This window comes from Centrocercus urophasianus, unplaced genomic scaffold (genome assembly GCF_019232065.1).
Source record: "Centrocercus urophasianus isolate 14NV4802_14NV808 unplaced genomic scaffold, USGS_Curo_1.0 seq_472, whole genome shotgun sequence".
Lineage (NCBI taxonomy): Eukaryota > Metazoa > Chordata > Aves > Galliformes > Phasianidae > Centrocercus > Centrocercus urophasianus.
Window position 1 is genome coordinate 1 of NW_024885058.1, and position 19,927 is coordinate 19,927.

The following is a 19,927-nucleotide window of genomic DNA, read 5'->3' on the forward strand; positions in this document are numbered from 1 at the left end:
CGGGCCGCGCGGGCTGGGGCGGCGGCGGGGGCCGCATCGCGGCAGGCCAGCGGCGAGACGCTGGACAGGTGAGCAGCGGGCGGGCGGCGCGCTGCGACTCCGAGCCCCGGCACCGCGGCCTGCCGTGCCGTGCGATGCGGTGCGCGGGGCCGCGGCCTCCCGGCCCTCCTCCGGCCGCCGGGCCTGGGACCGGCGCTCGGACGGCGCTTCCAGTCTGCTCCTTCACGTTCGTGTCTCCGCGCTAACAAACGCATCCTCCGCGCGCCGGCCCGCTGAAAGTTCCGTGCCCGCGGCTGGGTGCTGGTCGCGATCAGCGTCATCGGGCCGGAAAGGCTGGGGCTGCCTGCGGGATTTTGGCTGGGATTTGGGGAACCTGCGGAACTTTCCTGAGGCGGTTTTCCTTTGGCAGCCGTTGTTTCACGGTGGGCGGGCAGGCGCAGAGCTCGGCTGAAACAGAGCGGGACTAAATGGAATTCCCCGGGATGAGGGAGAGAAAAGTTAGGAATTGTGCCGAGGTTCCATCTCTGTGTTCCGTCGCTTTTCTTTTAGGAGAAACCTCGACGTTCTAGGAAAGCTGGAAATCCTTGCTAAGAAGTCTGTCACTCAAGTACACATCCGTTATTCCTTGCTTTCATGTTTCTTATCTGAACTTTTTATCTGCCCAGAGGGGCTGTGGATGCCCCGTCCATCCCTGGAGGTGCTCAAAGCCAGGTTGGATGGGGCCCTGGGCAGCCTGGGCTGCTATGAAATGTGGATGTTGGTGGCCCTGCCTGTGGCGGGGGGTTGGAGATTTGTGATCCTTGAGGTCCCTTCCAACCTGGGCCATTCTGTGATTTTCCTCTCCCCCTTGTTGAGCTCTGGACCAGTCTCAGTGTGGCTATGGCCGTACCGCAGTGAGGCACGATGTGACCTGGCACTGCTCTGCCCACAGCACTGAGCCGCACTGCCGGGCTGTGCCGCACCAGAGCCGGGCACCTGCACACCTGCTCTGCCAGCACGGACGTAGCGGGGCCTGCCACAGATCTGCCATTGAGAAATCTTCTGAAGTAACAAGTAAATGCTCCTTTGGAAACAAGCTTAGGCTAACCCTAAAGAGGTATAGCAGAAATCAAGAGGTGGGAAGGAAGGTGAAATAAAGAAGCTCAGCTCCTAAGATTTGTCAGAAAAGCTCTTAAAGATCTTTAATTTCTGGCTATATGCACCTGCCTATCCTAGCAGATATGTGAGGAAAGGCCTCTGGCTGTGCAGGGGTTTGTAATCTTGTGCTGTCATCCCACCTGCCAGACATCCCAGTTGTGTGTGTGTTCTGCTGGGTGTGTGTATAAAGTGGTTGCTTCTGTGTCACACAATGCTCAGATTGTGAATTAATTTCAAAAATGAATTTAAAATTTCGGTTTACGTTTGACTTGGAAATGAGCTTTGTATCTGCACAAGTGCCTAGCGAACCTGTGTGGAGGAGTGGCAATTATCTCCTGTACGAGCTGAGCCTCCAGTGGCATGCAGGTTCCCCAGCCTCCCCGGCTTCCTGTGGGGCAGGCCCGCTTTGGGGCAGTGCTGCTGCACCTCTCCATGGCTGGCAGCTGCTCCCTGCTGCTGGCATTCTGAAACTTGTAAGCCACGCTGGTTCCAGCAGCTGCTCTCCAAATGCATCATCTCAGGTTCAGTGCAGTTCTACTGTTCAGATGCATTGTCTGTAGGGTTCTTGTAGACATCTGAGAGTGGGAAAGCCAGTCTTTAACATTATTTGGAGATTATTATATGAATATATAAAAATGTGGCTAAATTAGAAACTGCCCTTTAGGAAACATGTATTTTCTACGTCCACTGTTAGTATAGAATTCAACACTGCAGTAGTCTGCAGTTTTAAATGCTAGCATAGAGTGGTTTAATTTTCAGTAGGATTTACTGAACAATCGGGAAATAGCAGTAAAGGTGAGTATGAGGAGTTTCCTGTTAGTTATCCAATTCATTCCATGGATGGCTCTGAGAAAAAAAAGCATGAATGTTGGAAAAAGAACAGTACTAGGGTAAGGAAGCCAACGTTTGTATAAGGCCGAGGCCCATATGCACGCTTTGGGCCCTCTGACAGCTTTACATCTCTGATAACATCCAGTGACATTCTTTTACCTCCTTTGTTTGCTGAAATAATTGCGTTCTGCCCACATAGAAACCTGATTTGTATAGTGTTAACACTCATGTATGGCCTTGTTTTGTATTGCTGTGCCTTGCTATTCTCAATATACATTTTGAATGTGTATGATAAGTGTTGAGTCACGGCCTGAAGCACTGATGGAGCACCTGGGGAGAGGACCTGGTCAGCCCTGGGAGCACAGTTGAAGGCAGTTCAGCTGTGCAGTAGGAAGGGGTGGAGCCTGGCTGCACCTCACTTGGGAGAAGGTTCTCTGGTTGGAGATTCTTCCTTTGGGGAGTCTGTCCTGTGAGCCTAGATCTTCAGAGATGGGTGAGCACTTTTGAGTGAGCACTTTTCCTTTGTAGCACCATTTTACCTGCCCCGGTCCTTTGCTGTTCCACACCTGTACTGCCTTGCCACTGTGCTGACCTTTTTGATTGTAACAGAGTAATTGTTAAACAGCATGAAATGTTCTGTTTCTGTAGCCCTACGGGATCGCACGTTGAATGGTGCAAACAGCTGATAGCTGCAACCATTTCCAGTCAGATCTCTGGGGCTGTCCCTTCGGAAGGTGTGTCCAGAGACTACCGGGTAAGTGAGCCCTGAGCAGCGTTCGTTTGTTCTGGATAAGGGTGGGTGGTCAGGAAAGCCCTTGCTGGGTGGTGAGTGCTTCAGTGATCTCGGAATGTTTCACAACTAGAAGTGTCTCGTTTGTGCATAGGAATCTTTTGAATCTGTTCTATGTCTTCCTCCATAGTTGGAGCAGTGGCATTGAAGTGTGCAGGAGAACAAAAAGCTGTTCTGAATGAAACGCAAAGAATGACTTGGCTTTCTTTTTGGTTACTACATTAAACAAAACAACAAAAACAGCTAAAGTGAATTAATTTGTAGGCTGAAATTGCTTTGTGTTATTTGGAGTACCAAACTGATCTCACTGGATTTCACCAGAAATAAATAAGTGCATATGTCTTCATTACTGTTTGAAGAACATGATAATATTTTATCATTTTTCATTGGATTTGACCAAAGAGAGAGAAATTAATGTGAAACTAAACAGCACCTTTTTTTGTTCCTTCCTGGCAGTTTTTTTTGTCATTAATGATTGCAGAGCATACCTTATCTGATGGGTTCTGTTACGCTTTTTACACCTGTTCTTTTGTGCTCATTTGCTGTTTCCAGTATGGAGGCAGTTAATTGAGCTTGTTTGAGAACGTGACAAGTCACCTGTGTGAACAAAGACAGGCTGCTGCTATCTGGTGCAGAGTGTTCTTCTTGCTTTTGTCCTAGATTTAGAAGAATTTTATATCGGTGTAAAATGACCAGATGAAAATGTTACTGTTCTTGTTTTTAACTAGATTTGAAGTCATTTGCTAATAAACTCAGTGCTTAAAAGTTTGCTGTCCAGCACCAGTGTATTTTAGATTCTGTGACTGCAGATGAGAATCTGCCCACTCTTGAAGATGAATTCCACGATATTTCTGACCACAGTCTGTTTAAAAACTCCCTTCAGAGGGCTTGGTGTCACTGGCACTGTCAGCTCCTTAGCCTTATGAGGGATGGGCAGCTCTCAGGTCAAGGGTAAAATCTTGGGCAGAACACCATGGGACACTGCATTACAGCTGGCAGAGTTGTCTGTGCCATGCAGATGAAGGACTTTGTAGTAAAGTGCAAATGTGTAAGCTTGGTGCTCAGTTTATCTCTGAGTTATATGGCATTCCTCTGGAGTGAGGAGTGCTTTTGTATTCTGAGTAGCTTCATTCTCTGTTACAAATTCACCTTAAGTGGACTGAGTCTTTTGAGGCCTGATTAGATGTGTTTATCACTGTTTCTTGAAACAAAGGAACAAAAAATAATAAGCCTTCTGGTATTTAGAATTTCTGTGGGAGGGAAAAAAAAAAAGAAAAAAGTATTTGCCATTATTGCATTGCTGTGATTTGAGCTCTCTTATTCGTGCATAATCCCCTATAATTTTTTGTCCTAGAATTTCTTTGTTTAAATTCAGGACCTGAATCTTGTCCGTGCGTTAGGAAAGGCTTTTCTTTGTGTTTAGTATTTGTGGAGGTTCAGTGGTGCTGCAGGTGCTTTGTCAACGCTGCTATCACCTCTGTGGGTAGCATTGATCCAGAAAAACTGGTGCTGTACATTCAGTGTTAAGAAACGAGCACAGAGTCCTCATCTTTAGGAAAAAGGTGGGTGACATTGGTTCAACAGTAAGAAACAGTCCCACCTGGTGAGTGCTGAGTGAGTTGGGAGCTGCAGGGTGGTGTGGGGCTCTGCCTGGCTTGGAAGTCACACAGGTAGCAGCAGCTGGGTGCAGCTGCCTTCAGTAATGAGCTGTGAGAGTGGTGAGGTGCTGGAACAGCTGCCCAGAGAGGCTGTGATGCCCCGTCCATCCCTGGAGGTGTTCAAGGCCAGGTTGGATGGGGCCCTGGGCAGCCTGGGCTGCTGTGAAATGGGGAGGTTGGTGGCCCTGCCTGTGGCTGGGGGGTTGGAGCTTCATCATCCTTGAAGTCCCTTCCAACCCGGGCCATTCTGTGATTTCTAATGAAGAGCTGCAGCTGTTTTGCCGTTAGCATCCAAAAGATGTGTGGATTGTATTTTGTCATTGTTACTGCAGGCTTGTTATTTGCACCTTGGAGGATTACTGGGCTCGCTCTTCTCTTGTCGCAGTAGCACTGACTAGAAGAGAGATTAGGAGTAAATTTTTCATAGGAATTTGGCGTTTGTTTCAGCACTCAATGGAAGTGGCTGGCATACTTTCAGAGCAAAATAATTCTGCAAAGTTGGAGCTGCTATATGTACATAGGACTCTTTTGTTTTGCTTTTAAATTCAACTGTAATGAATATGCTTGGAAGTAGAGTTCTCTTGAAAATCTGTCGAACACTGTGATATCTTTGATGAATCAAAGCTGTGCTTTTGTTGGATAACATGTTATATTTTAACTAACAGGTGTACAGGAGGCCTGATATTCGGGTAAGGTTACCTGTGGCAAGTAGTAAAACGGCCTCCTGCCTGTTTGTCCTTTGTGCTGTGTGACATCCTGGTGTGTCGAGTGCTCTTTACTTCGTTGATGGTTTTTATGAATCACTCAGGCCGTGTTTCTGTGCAGTGCAGCAGCTTCTTTGCCACTGAAATGCTTCATATCCGTTACTGTGCTTCCACGAGCAATAAAAATCAACGTGTGGGAAAGCAGCGTATTGAAATTACGTTACAAACGTGCCACACTAACTTTATTTTTATCGCATTAATTGTGACAAAACGGATGCTTGCAGCTGAGGCTTACGTGCTTCTGACTGCTGAGTGCTGTATGAGCATCTCTGGGGTAGTGTCTGCATTACAGAGTGTTAGTGGATGAAAGCGTTGCATCCCTGTCCAGCCTGTTTAAGGAAGATTCAATTCACACTTGCTTTTGTACGTGTGCTACCTCAGTGCCTCAGTCCTGTTGTAGAGTGGGAGGTTGGGTTGGAAGTTGGATGCGGGTGCACCGACCTGCATCTTTTTAATGACGATTTTGTAGGTCTTGCCTATTCTTCATTGTTTTCCTGTCCCTCTCAGTAGCGTGTATAGAGTGAGGGAAGATCTGGACCGCGTTCTGACATTGTTCATGAGATGTGTCTGTGCTTTTATTCAGACAAAGAGCTCTTGTTTGGTCTCGTACCAACAGATGAAGTCTGAATGATGCCTTATTCCTTGTTTACATGTTGAAAATGATGTGTTTAGTCAACGCTCACAAGTTGATTTTTTTTTTTTTTTTTTAATGAAGGCTCTTGAAATAATTGGTGTGGGATGAGTAACAAAAATGGACTGTTTTCCATTGGTTTTTCGTAGCCCTTTGTAAGGGCTTTGATCCTAGAGTGGTCTGCTGTGCTTCTCTGTCCTTCACTGCTTGACAGTCTCTTGGTGTGTTTTGTTGGTCCTTTTCCTAGTTTTCTCTCAGGGATCCCTGTGCCTACTTCAGTTTCAGAGGCAAGGTTTGTACGGTTGAATGTAAGCAATTTCCATTTACCAGAATTCAGTGGATGCTTAGATGCCAGGAATTCTTCTCTTACAAAGTTTTTTTTTTACTAGTGAAGACATTTTAAGCACTTGTAGTGTCCAGATTATCAGAAGATATTTTGGTAAAAAGAAAAATTCGATTTTTCTTCCATGACTTTAGACTGAGTCTGGATTTCCAGTCTTACAAGTGAGGAGTTTGCACGTGGGCTGGGAATATTGGGATGTCACAGACACAGCTTGTCTTAGTTGATGCTGAAAGGACATGGAAGAGCAGTTCTGGCAGAACGTGTCAGAGCAATTCCTTCATTTGACCCAGTAACATCTGTGCTGCTGCCTGGAGCGCGGGGGGACGTGATGTTTGTTAGAGAGATCTAAGTAGTGTTCAGGCTTTGCTGCCGTTATGATGCGAAATATATGTACATACATGTACAAAAGTGACTCGTTTGCATTATTTTGTTCTGAGGACTAATTGTAACTTTAAAGTTACTGAGTCACCTTCAGAGCAGTGCAGAAGTTGGGGGATAAATGTGAAACCATGAAACTGAAAGTTAATGAAAACATGGCTTACACAGTGTCGTATTCCTAACATTGACTGAATAATTCTATTTGAACTATTTTTTCCTCGGAAGGCTGCATGACTTTTGTCCTTATAAATTCTATTTATAAGCACGTGGCATACCTTGATTTCATTTTCTTCACTGTGAAGTTGCTCGTCTTAAAAAGACAGTACATACTTTACTTTTTTGAGTACCAGTCCGGTTTCTTAAGTGAAAAAGAGGGTGAACTCTGAATTCTGTTGTGCCAAGTAACAGTAAATGGGTGGCCCCAGGAGCTTGGAATGTGTCGTGTGGAAAGGGTTTTGTGTCAGGAGTGGGGAGCTCTGGAGATCAAAGCTGGGGTTCAAGTATATGCTGTCTCTTTAAGGAAAGAAAAAAGTGGGAAACTAGAAAAGATTCTGTCCTTTCACCTGTTGTGTGCATGATTTTTCCTGTTACTTCTCTCTTGCCCTACTGCTGCCTCATGCAATGCAGGAGATTCAGGATGGACACAATGGCTATCATTCTGAAGCAGAAGCTGATCAGGTGGCAAGTTTTACTCATCTTTCATTATTAACTGTGTAGCCAGGTACTGTGTGCTGGTGCAGTACATTGAGACCTCGTATTTCTTGTTTTCAGAGGATTTGTAGAAAGTACCAGTGTGTCTGGTGTGTGCTAGGGAGGGTCTTCATCTGATGGCATGTGGTCCAGCATTGCACCTAAGGCCCTGTCTGACAGCACGCTGACCTCTGAGTTGGTGTCAGCTCCTTGTCTGCGTGTCGTTGTCCCTGTGATTGGGTGCCACACGTAAAACTCTGGTAGTAATAGCAAATAAAAAAACCAACATCAATTTAAATGTTTTTGGAAGTTAGCTAATACAGGCTTGCAGAAGTTTTTTGGCTTAGTTTGGAAGCAGGCCAAAGCTACCATTATATTTATTCTCACTCAAGATGTACAAAATTAAACCTTGATGTTTCATCATGTTGACAAGAAAGAGCTCCTTTTCTCACGCAGCCCTTCGAGTCCCGCAAACCACTGTGTTGTTAATTAAAATGTAGTAAATCTTAGCTACCAACAAAGGACCCAGAGGATCAATCTTGTGTCATTCAGCAATGAAGCCACTTACCTGTGAACTGTATAAATCTGTAAACTAGCCCTTATTTTAAAATCACTAATTGTTCTTCTGTATTTCACTTTTACTTCTTAATCTGACTTTCTGGTCCACAACTCCCTTAGTGGGTCTCTTCCATAAAAGAGCACGTCAGGGTGTTTCTGACTGCTATTAGGAAATAATAGCTGCTTTTAGCAAAAGACTAACAAATTGCTAGCTGCAAATTTGGGCTGCTATTGTTCATATTTTCCTGTGCTATATGTAGCCAGCACGTGAAACTAATTGCTGCATAAATGCTGTGTTACTAATGTATTGCTAACGTATGTCTGTGTAATATTTATAGCAGCACACATTGCCTCTCTTAATACGGTACTGTTTAATACAATTGTGCCTTGTGAAAAAAGATGCACTATTTGTGTTCCAGTAATCTAGTAGTTAAAGCACTTTGCATCAAAATATATCGATGCAGTGCAGATGGAAAGAGAGATTTACTCACAGTTTTGGGTTTCTGCCAGGCGCTGCGAGATGGAAACAAACTGGCACAGATGGAAGAGGCTCCACTTTTTCCTGGCGAATCAATCAAAGTTATTGGTAAGCACACTACCAAGTACCACACTGAATACTATTAATCCACTGGTTTGTTTACTTAAAAATAGAATATTGTTTCCCTTTGAGTTTTGTTCTTTTAATGTCTTGCCGTTTTGGATTAGGAGACGCGGTGTGGATCTCTTTTCTTTGTTTTTTAAATCCAAATGTAAACATGAAAGTAATCAGTTCAAGAAGAAGACTTTGTCCATTTAGACATATCATTCTGTTTCAAGGGTGACTTTGTTCCAAACTGGGTACACAGGTTGTGTTTCTGCTTGGAGCTGCTGAGAATACTTCATAGGTTGAAAGTTTTAAATTGTGATAACAAAGAACAGAAAGTTCCATAAAGCTTCATTTCCAGCTGTATGTCAGATTTATTTCCCTTTGGCTGATGATGGCAAGCTCTGTTAGTAGTACAGTACTTACCTAGGAAACTGTGTGCAGTCTTTCAGGTAAAGTCTCATACTTCTCAATAACTACCATTTGCAGGCTGTGAGGTGAGTGGGGGTACTTTACAGCGCAGGGCAGGGACCAGAGCTGCCTGCAGCTCAGCATAGCAGCATGATGCCAGACTTTGTTACCTGCCAGCCCCCCCCCACACACACAACACTGAGGTGCTGGGAAGCAGTGAGGAGTTCTTTTCCTTGTTGAGAACAGCAAGGTTCTTCTAGTCCTGGTAACGTTTGTAGAGCAGGCTTTCCTCTTTCTTATGCTTCGAGTATCTGAATCTTACTTTATTGTGGAATTACAGAAATCTTGCTGTTCTTCAACAGAAATAGATTTTTATGAAGTAAATGCCTGTCATAGTAAGACAAAGCTTCAATTGGTCTGTTTTCCAGCTAAAGACGTTATGTACATCTGTCCATTTATGGGAGCAGTTAGTGGTACGCTGACAGTGACGGACTTCAGGATGTATATCAAAAGTGTTGAAAGGGTAAGAGTCCACTGTCTATCTGCATTTTCTTTTGGGTGGAAGTGTTTCTGAAGTAGATTTCAAAGTGATGAATTTGTTTTAAGTGATCTATTGAACAGGAATTGTAGTTGATCCTAATGAAACACGTGAATGATACAAGACTGTGTTCCAAACCAAATGTAACACAATTCACTTGCTCCATGTGTCTTTCAGGATCCACCTTTTGTTGTTGATGTTCCTCTCGGAGTGATAAGTAGAGTTGAAAAAATTGGAGTACAAAGTCATGGAGACAACTCATGTGGTATAGAAATAGTATGCAAGGTATGACATGGTACAGATATGTTCATTTCAAAAGTATTTTCATTTCATTTTCTTGTGAGAGGAATCAGCATACATGTGCTCTTTCTGCCTGCTCAGTTCCCTGTATTTGAACTTGGCTTCATTTAGATAAGACATTTCAGTTCCTCTTGTGATACTGTGCAGTGTTCAGCACTTCTGCCTTTTGTCCTGAGAGTGAATTCAAAGGAAAAATGGCTGTTGCCATTGGAGTCGCTAGAGAACGCAACAACCGTAGTCATCCAGTTATGAAACTCCATTCTGACACAGGTCAAATGATGTCAGTGAGCGTTACTTATAATTTTGTGACCTTTTTAAATTTACCATAGGGTAAAGTAATATGACTTATTTTTGACAGGATATGCGGAACTTGCGGCTTGCCTATAAACAGGAGGAACAGAACAGACTGGAGATTTTTGAAAACCTTGTAACGCGTGCGTTCCCTGTTTCTAATGGACTGGTACGTCTTAAGGTGCACAGGAAGCTGTCTGCTCTGTTCTCTGAAACGTGTAGGTGGGAAAACTGGAAGTGCTGGGTATTGATTTATAACATTGGTTACAGAGCAGGCAAGCTACACAGATTTGTACAAAAACTCTTTAGATTTTCCTAATAATGTGATTAAGAATATAGGGAGTCTTGTTTTCTGCAGTAGATAGTTCAGTATGAAAGTTCTTTTTGGAAAAAAGATACCATTAGCTTAATTATTAGCTATCTGCTGAATGTACTTCTGTTTGCTTGTGTGAATAAAGAACTGGTTAGAAAGTAGGAAAAGTTTTCTCATCCTGGCTTTGCCATTGGTCTGTTGTATGATTACAGGCAAGTAACTTTAATTCTCTTTTCTTTCTTGATTTTATTGATGATGTGACATGTGCTGGAATAACTGTCTTTAACTTTCTAGCAAAATGTCCATTCTTGACAGTAAAGTTTGTACCTGCTGTCAAAAGAGTTCTAGAAATGTGACATTTGAAATAGGATTGTGTGTTTTGGAGCTTATTGTACTTACAGCCCATCAGATAGTAACTTATAGCTCTGTTTTGTTATTTTTAGCCTCTTTTTGCATTCAGCTATAAAGAAAAGTTTGCTGCCAATGGTTGGAAAGTATACGATCCAATGTCAGAATACAAAAGACAGGTAAGTTGTATAGGAGAGTTTTCATCTTTGCTGCCTCTAGAGACTATCTCAGTCTCATGTTAAGATCATAAAAGCAAGTGGCCTGACTTTGACAGTGCTGACCACCTGCTAAAGAGAAAGAGCACACTGATCTGTGTTAACATGCATTGCTAGATCTACGTTTTCCAAGTGATGTTTTATGAAAATGCAGGCTCTGTGAAGATTTGCTTGTGAGTAAGCAGGATTAAACAAAGGAGTAACCTTACTTTGTCACTGTAAATCTGGTTTCCCAGTTGCAACATTAATATTTCATTGTATGATCACCTTATACCTGAAATTGAAATGTCTATTGAAATGGTTGTTTTGCATAGCAGTTTTAAAGATAATAAAAAGGAAAGTCTTTCATTGTATTGACTTATGATAAAATCTGAGGGCCTAAAATTTATAGCTCTTATTAGATAAAAATGTAGACATGCTTTTCTTTTTAAGTGTAGCACGTCGAAATTTTCCTTACAGAGCACAAGTAAGTACAGACCTAGCCTGAAAAATAGAAAAAATGTTTTGTTTTCTTACAGGGCTTGCCCAATGAGAGTTGGAAAATATCAAAAATTAACAGCACCTATGAGCTTTGTGATACATATCCTTCTGTTCTTGTTGTGCCAACCAGTGTAAAAGATGATGACCTCTCAAAAGTGGCAGCATTTCGAGCAAAAGGCAGAGTGCCAGTAAGTGAAACTTGCACAAGGAAATGGAAGTGCTCTGTGTATTGTCTAGCTTCTAAGAAATGATCAGAGTTCCTCAGTGCTTTTATTTAACATTAGTTGGCCCACTTCCTTTCTAAAAAGGGAGCAAAGAATGAAGAATTAGGATTCATGAGTTTAGAGCTGAAGAAAGCAGTTGAAATGTGAGTCTTAGTTTGCTTGGTTATTGTGCTGTTTAATGTGCTGTTTTTGTTTGGAGTTAATGCTTCTAGGCTGGAGTATTATTTGAAGCTAATTTGTTGATTAACTTGTGTTCTGATTTGGTATGGAATGTGTTGCAGCCATGGCAGTTTTCTTGAGAATAAATATATTTTGCAGGTAGTGAAAAAGTCCTTTTTAAATATGTGAGGGGGTGACAGTGTTCATGCTGTGGGTCTGCTTTGCAAAGTGCTGTACAGGTCTGTAGACTCCCAGTGAAAACCTGTTCTGGTGTTTCACCACTGTCACAGTAAAGAAATTTTTCTTAATGTCCCATAGGAATCTTCCTTGCCATGTAGGCAGTGGTTGTCTAATTGCACTCTGGCTCGCTGCTGTTACATTAGTACAGTAAGCTAAAAGAGTTTTGCTTTATCCTAGGTGTTATCCTGGATTCATCCGGAGAGCCAAGCAACAATAACACGGTGCAGCCAGCCATTGGTAGGCCCGAATGATAAGCACTGTAAAGAGGATGAAAAATACTTGCAGACAATTATGGATGCCAATGCTCAATCACATAAACTTATCATCTTTGATGCCAGACAAAATAGTGTTGCAGATACAAACAAGGTAGGTTGGTACCATAAACAGTAGTGGTGGTTCAGTCTTTATTCCAGAGATTGCTGAAGATTGAGCAAGAGATATGAAGGTACAGAGAATTCGATGTGAAAAGAAATTTAAACAGGGATCTTTATTTAGAGCCATGGGAAGGGAGGTAAGTGGTTTGGAGTATGTTGGAGTTGAAGGCAGCGTGAGCATGTTCCTGAGAAATGATGCAGTGACACCAGCAGAAGGACGAAGGTTTCAGTGATAACAAGAGGAAACTGCATAGCTGTATTAGCAAATGTAGCCCACTACAAAGCAGGATTTCTTCAGTCTAAAAAATATACTCCTAGCACTTCTCAGAGAAAGCAAAAGCAAGAAGGTGTTTTTAATAGTGCTAGAATAATCCTTTCTCTCCAGAGAAGACCTAACTGAAGCAACTCTTTCAGCCTTATACTGAAGTCCTGTACGTGTTCTTTTCTTTGTCTGCTTTTACTTTTTGTATGACAGGCAAAAGGCGGAGGATATGAGAGTGAAAGTGCCTACCCAAACGCAGAGCTGGTCTTTCTGGAAATTCATAACATACACGTAATGAGGGAATCCCTGCGTAAGCTGAAAGAAATAGTTTACCCTACTATCGATGAGACGCGGTGGTTATCAAACGTGGACTCCACGCATTGGCTGGAATATATAAGGGTAAAAGTGTGAAAAAATTGTTTTTAAATGGTGTTATTTACTTGCATTTCTGAAAATGTTATTAGAACAGTGTCTCCAATCTTTGATCAGTATAATTTTTTTGAAGAGTCACTTAAAGCCTAGCATTTGAACTGAAGTTGATCCATTCCATAGTAACTGGCTCTGTGTATTGGTAGGTAGTGAGTTAACTCCTTGTGGCTCAGTATCATATTTGGTGTTGGGCAGGGTTTTATTTTCTTGAGAGAAAATGTTTGTGAGCAGTCCAGGGTTATCCCTTCTTCTTGGAAAACTGCCCTGGGAACTTCAGATTACAGTGAAGTCCTCTTGGTAGTAATTCAAACACAGAAGCAGCAGTCTTTGCTCATACTTCCCTCCTTCAGTGTAGTGTTGGTGTTCATGTGCTGAACACCTACATTTTCCTGGGCTGTTCACAGTCTGTGTTGCACTGAGCTATAATCTGCTCTATTAGTTAATGTAATACTAAAATAAATCACACAGTTCTACAGTCTGATTCATTAACCTCTGAAATGCTTTTAGAATAGATGATTTCATTATCATACTCACTCCTCTGTTTATGATGAATATGGGTGGAGTGGAATTTGTCTCATTTAGCAGTTGCCTCAAATGTCACTCATGGCAAACGTGCTTTGAATTAATCAGTTATTCAGTAGCTAGTACTTGCTAACTGCTGCAGGAGAACCAGTAGAGGGAGCAAATGCTTACATTATTGTACAAGATTTAAACAAATTTATGTTCTTTTCGGACCACTGTTGGCTTGAAGTTGACTATTTCAAGGGGATTTGGGAATCTTGAGTATCTGGAAAGATTTTTTTTAATAATCAGCCTGGCTTTAAATGTGGTCATCAAGTTTTAAAAGAGGATTTTTATGCACTGATCACCTTTCATTGGTACTGATTTCAGTGGGGTGTCTGGGCTTGCATGGCATCAGAGATGAACCTTGATACCATCATTTCACAGATGACATTAGCAGTTTGAAACTTACATTACTTAGGAGATTTGGTAAACATGAGGCAGTCTTCATGCCTTTCCCCTTATACAGTACTTCATGTTACCGTGTGGGCAGCATAAATTGCAACCTGATTTCCTGAAAGCTGCCATTGCTGCAGTAAGTGGGTGTGGGTGCTTACCTTCTCTTCCTGATTCATTTGACTTGTAACAATTAACAGATCCACAGCTTTACCACCTATGTAATATAAGGATAACAGAGCAAACTCTTGCATACCTGCATATTTTATAGATAATTTTCCTGCTTATGTTGAAGACCAAACTCTTTTAACATCTCCATAGCTTCATGATTGAAGTAAATGGCAATTAACTAGTTCAGTTTACAAGCTCTGTTCTCTTGTACAAGCTTTTGTAGTGCTTCGTGATATTTCCAACCTGGCATCCTTTCCCTTAAAAGATGATTGTCTGTGTAGCGTGGTCTTGCAATTGCTTTGAAGACTGGCCTTGTACACTTGTGCATTGAACTTAGTTTTCCTTCTTCCCAGAAGATGTTTCACGTGCTCAGGAGGGGAAGAATGCAAATGTTTAGCAATTTTCTGTTTTCTCACATTGGAATGCAGAGAATTTTTCTGGGGTCCTATTCTGGTGCTTCTCTTCCCCACATATTTATCAGTGCCATGATAGGCTGTGTTTTAGGGACAAACCTTCATAGGAGAGAGATTATTCAAGTATGTTAGAGGGAAAAAAAAAAGGAAAAAACAACAGGAGAGCAGCAGCAGACAACCAAGGGAAGGATTTGTGTGGGAGACAGAAACACAAAGTTCACACAAGTGAATTTCAGTTCTCTGCCATCTCTTCCTTTGTTCCCCCAGCGTGCTTCTGAGCCCAGGTTATTCATGGCCTTATTCATGGCTTGTGGGTCTCATGCTGTGTGTGCTTCATGCACCAGCAGATCAGGGCAGGCTCCCAGCCAGCGGTCCCTGGTTTTGTTTGGGCTGTGTTTTGATTGAGATCAGCTCAGTGGTTTGTCCCTTCCTTCAGTGCTAGCAGTTAAGAACTGAAAGCTGAGGAGCACAGGAGTGATTCTTTCCTGTGAAGATGAACTTTGATCACATTGAACCTTTTGTCTTTGGGGTAGATTACAGGGTTTGTGTCTATATTCCTAATGATAAAGAATTTCAATTTTCATTTAGTGAAAGGGGTTGCTAACTTCTCTTGCCGTGTGCTACTGATAATGGAGAACTCTCTGCTGGACAGCAGCGTGCCTGTGCTTGGGAGCTGGCTTTTGTCCCTCCAGGTGTATGTGCCTTGCTGTTTGAAAGTCTCTGATTTAACGCAGTGTTGTCCAGATAACTGTGTAATTAATCTGTGGATTTCAAATGTGTGATGTTTAAAAATATAAAATCATGCTTTTCGGTGGAGTTTTGGTTTTCATTTAATATGCTTGTTTTTATTTCTTTAAGATGCTTCTTGCCGGAGCAGTAAGAATTGCAGATAAAATTGAATCTGGTAAAACTTCTGTGGTGGTACATTGCAGCGATGGCTGGGATCGAACAGCACAGCTCACTGCACTTGCTATGCTTATGCTGGACAGCTATTACAGAACTATCAAGGGCTTTGAAATTCTTATAGAAAAGGAATGGATAAGCTTTGGACACCGATTTGCAATGGTAAGGTGAAAGAGTTCATATGTTATTTGTCACCTTCAGCTCTTTAATTTGGAGTAGTATGTTTTCTCATCACTTTGCTCTTCAGTTCCTGCAGTATTCATTCGACTCAAGGGCTAGCAGGGAATTAGGGCACAATATCTCGATTGTAATTTTTTTTTAAAAGCATAATGTAGTGACACTTCTGGCATCTGAGAGTGTTTCAGGAGACATGATACATACTTAGGCAAGTGGATATGGAAGTTTCATCATTGATTCAGTTGCACTGAATACCTATCAGTTTGATCCCATAAACAGCTTCACTTTGGAAGATGGAGGAAACGACTGGGAGAGCTCTGAACAGCAGCAGCATGTCCATAAGCAAACACTGGGGAGTATTTTTAGCAGTTGAAAAACATAGGTTGGCATTATGGAAAATTTGTTTGTCTTGTTCATCTTTGTAATGTATCATCTTTAAACAACACCGTGAATACACTGGGCAGAAATGAAAATTTGTTCTGTCTTTCAGCGAGTAGGACACGGAGGTGACGATCATGCCGATGCAGACAGATCTCCCATTTTCCTTCAGTTCATTGACTGTGTTTGGCAAATGACAAAGCAGGTAAGGTGTTTAGGAGTATATTTCTGAGGTCTTACTAGTGTTACGGTAAAAGACAGATGTATTGAAGTTTGCATAGCATGTGAATTGTTTTGAGGCAAGGAAGATAAGTGTCTGCTTCCACACAATGCGAGCACTCCCACAACACCTCAGTGTTGCTCTTGTGAACGTGGTCCTTGAAAATGGTGCACTGTGCTTTCCAAAGGGTGTATTTGACGTGCGTTAGGAAAGCTTCCCGCTGCAGTACTGGGCCCTTGTTCAGAGTTGCTTGAAGACATTCTCTGTGTCTGTATTTCAGCATTAATGTGCTGTTTATTAAGGCTGGAGAAAAATAAGTGAGGAATTCTGCCCCTCTCTCAGAGAAAGGCTAATAACAATTGCAAAAAGAGAGACTTCTAAACACCTGGTAAGAGCAGAAATCTTCTGGGGAGATGCGTAATTAAGATCATCACCTCTGTTTTTGTATTCTCCCTTTCTGCCTCCGTTTCTTGCTATTTACAGTTCGGTTGCCTCTTGTTGAGATAAAATAATAATGGGGAAGCTATGGAACACTTAGCCAATACCACATCTGTTCAAAACCTGGATCCAGAAACTGTTGGGAAGTTCATAGACAACAGTGACACTGGAAAGTCATTGAAGTTACAGCATAACAAAATAGAAAGCACATTCTTTGGAAGTTTTGTGCCACTTGTTTTTTAGTTGACTTCAGCACCTAGAGAACATGTGTGAAGATTGCAATTGCCTTGACATACACCTGGGAAAACCAGGATTCTATTTCATCCTCGTGTAGCTTGCTTGCTTATGACATGGTGTTAAGTTTCTTGCTTCAGAATCCATGGCAAACATATGTGACATGTTCCAAAGCTCTAATAAGTGTCAGTGATTGGGAGGGGATGTGTGTTCAGGTTCATGCTTGGGCATGGGCTCTAAGCAAGCAAATTTACTTTTGTGCTCTGAGTATTTCGTTCTTAAAACATTCAGCTTAACATAGCACGAGAATCTCTGACTTGGGCTTGGATACAGACCTCTGGATAGCTTCAGACAATGGAACTCAGTCTTTCACAGCCTAATATTTTCCCAGATTTTTACAATCTTCATGACAACTAATACATTATTAGGGAGTTTTGAGAGAAATACATTGATAGCAGATTAAAAAAAAAAAAAAAAAGATGATTTCAAGTTGGAATGGCTGTGTTACCTGATGAAAATGAAAAACACCTGCAAGATTGGCAGGTAGTAATGCAGCTCAATTACCTTCCTACCTTTAATGCATGGTATCCACGTAAAAGAAAGGTACATCTCAGGTTGATTAAAAAGGTGCATTGTGTTCGTTATCAGATGCCACTGGCTTCTGGAGGTTCTTCTTGCATTCATTTCAGTAATACACTTGATGGTGTCCTGCCCGGTCAACCTGGTTCAGCCCAATTCCACAGTCATAAGCATGTTCAGCAAAATATTTAAACTTTGTTTAAAAGCCGTGGTACAGAACTGGTTTATTGATCACAAAATGGAAAAGCAGGTTTGTCTTGCATCTCTTTGAGTCAGGTATCACTTGGCATCATCAGACGTTTTATGCAACGGAATTCTTAAGTACCTCCTTTATAAAAAGAGAAAAATGAACAACAAACCTTCCAGAAGCATCAAGTGGGAGATTTTAATGACCCATATGTTCTCTCTCAATTAGTGGATTTGACAAGAAGTAAATTTTCATTTGGGGAATTTTTCCACCTGAATCTTCAAACAGACGCTAATGGGCTTGGAACTACAGAGGAAAGAATTTTTAGGTCAGTGATTTTTCAGCGGCAGTAACAGAAGCTCTGCAGTCTTGAAACATCAGCTCCAACAGTGCAACTCTTGTATTCAAAGACAGAGTTTCAATAAGTGCTATCACTTATTAATCAATTAGTTGGAGCGCAGCCACTGATGTATGGAATTCGGAATATGCTTCGCTGGGTCGGAATAGCGGCCGTGTCGGCGGCCTCTGATTAGTGCAGGCAGAGCCATGGCAGAGCACTAATGTGACGAGGCTCATTAAGTGCTTTTGGTTAAGGAGAGCTCCTCTAGGAGAGGCCTTGTCTTCAAAGTTACTTCCAAACGTCGTTTTGATCGTTTGCCAGTGACTTTTGGGTTACGTATGTGCTCGCTGCTCTGGGTGTGGGAGATTGAGATCCGAGCGGTGCTGGCTATGTCCAGCAGATCTGCTTAGCAGGTTACACTCCTAGGTTTTGTTTAAATGATAGCTGTGTTGTTAATGTTGTTGTACTGTAGAAGAGTTAGAGCAGCATATCTTGAAAGAGAGGGTATTAGTGATAACTTCTGCACGCGACTGAAGAAGAGAATCATTTTAATTTGATCATTTTAAATTGCATCTTATTTAACATCCTGTATGTTTTATTTAAAAAAAAAAAAAAAAAAAGCAAACTGCTGGTTTGTACAGGAAGCTCTGCTGTGAGCACTGCACACTGCTGAGCTGTACCTTATCCATAGCAGGGTCAGAAAGAAGGCTCTGTTTATTCTGTAAGTCACCATATTGGTGGTTTCCTTACTCCGTTGAAAGTTGGTATCTCTTAGCTTGAGAAGCCTTAGAAGAAGGATTTAAGTCAAACACTGCAAGAACAATCTTGTTTTAAAATAATACTGCTTAAAACATCAATCTTTCTGGTTTAAATACAAGCACAGTTGTTGTGCGTTATTCAACTCCTTCCTTTCAACATGAATATCATGTTGCAAATCACGGGTGGCACTGAAGAGGAGTTTCTGGATCAGCTAGTCCATCCCCAGTCCCGACTGCTAGGTTATTCCTCCTAGTTATACTTTTCTTTTAGAAGTAGCTCTCAAACTGATGCCAAGGCAGTGGTGTTGCTCAGTGGCACGTGACTGAACCCAGGCTGCTGCCTTCTTCACGTCTGAATTTCTGGCTAGATAGTTTTCATAGAGGAGGACATTCTTGGTGGTGAATATTGCATTCTAGACTTCTGAAAATATTCACTCCTTTAGTGGAAATAAAGAAATGTTTTTGTTTGTCCTAAAAATCAGTCTCCTAAGATGCTCGTTCTCATGGCAAGGGGAGAAATGCTTATAAAATTGTCTTTGAGTTGTCTGAATTTGTTTGTTTGTTCTCTTAAATGTTCATCATTCCATGTCTGTGCTTGAGACCTTTGTCATTTGCAGAAAAAGTTATTTTGACATGTGAAGCAGTTGCCATATGCAGTCCTATCATAAATGATTGAAGGATGTTTTCCATCTGAATAGATAGCAGCCCGTGCACTTCTGTACTGATTTCTTCCTGACTTTTGAAGCACTACGGATTAAGATGCATTCTAAGTAAACTGTGCTTTCAGATTTTCCATGTTTGTTCTAGAGTATGTCAGGTAACCTCTGCTTGTGAATATAATGTTTAGTGGTGTCACAGGAATAACTCTTCTTTCAATTTGGATATCCAGAATTTACTTTCTGGTATAGAAGGAAGAGAGATTAAAAGATTATTATATGTAGCTGATGCTAAAGTTGAGGCGTGAGATGAAGAAAAATGACATAATTTGGGTAAAAAATGTAAGAAATGTTTAAAATATATATCCAGTGTATTTTATGTACATTTGTGTTTATTATCCAGCTCACTGCATGTTAGAAGCACAACTAAAGCTCTTAAATATCATAGAGGAATAAAGCATGTGCTGTTAGATAGGGCTCCTCACAATGAGTTGCTTTGTGTCACCAGTTTCACACTAGCTAATGTTTCTGTGCTTGCATCCTTGTGCACTTGCATAATGAATGTAGGG

At 41.8% G+C, this 19,927-nt stretch overlaps 1 protein-coding gene across 2 annotated transcripts in view; it reads left to right on the top strand.

Moving 5' to 3' along the window:
• Positions 1-15: 15 nt before the first annotated feature.
• MTMR1 (myotubularin related protein 1) overlaps positions 16-19,927 on the top strand; it is a 32,387-nt gene continuing 12,475 nt past the window's right edge. Inside the window, exons 1-13 of one of the 2 annotated variants that reach the window (XM_042834564.1) lie at positions 16-68; positions 2,617-2,722; positions 5,082-5,105; positions 8,291-8,366; positions 9,203-9,297; positions 9,490-9,597; positions 9,971-10,072; positions 10,660-10,743; positions 11,298-11,447; positions 12,060-12,248; positions 12,732-12,917; positions 15,347-15,553; positions 16,059-16,151. In XM_042834564.1, the coding sequence (XP_042690498.1) occupies positions 8,321-8,366; positions 9,203-9,297; positions 9,490-9,597; positions 9,971-10,072; positions 10,660-10,743; positions 11,298-11,447; positions 12,060-12,248; positions 12,732-12,917; positions 15,347-15,553; positions 16,059-16,151 (1,260 nt within the window). In that variant the 5' untranslated portion in view covers positions 16-68; positions 2,617-2,722; positions 5,082-5,105; positions 8,291-8,320. The remainder of the gene's footprint in view (positions 69-2,616; positions 2,723-5,081; positions 5,106-8,290; positions 8,367-9,202; positions 9,298-9,489; positions 9,598-9,970; positions 10,073-10,659; positions 10,744-11,297; positions 11,448-12,059; positions 12,249-12,731; positions 12,918-15,346; positions 15,554-16,058; positions 16,152-19,927) is intronic. The other variant, XM_042834565.1, reaches the window with a different exon arrangement.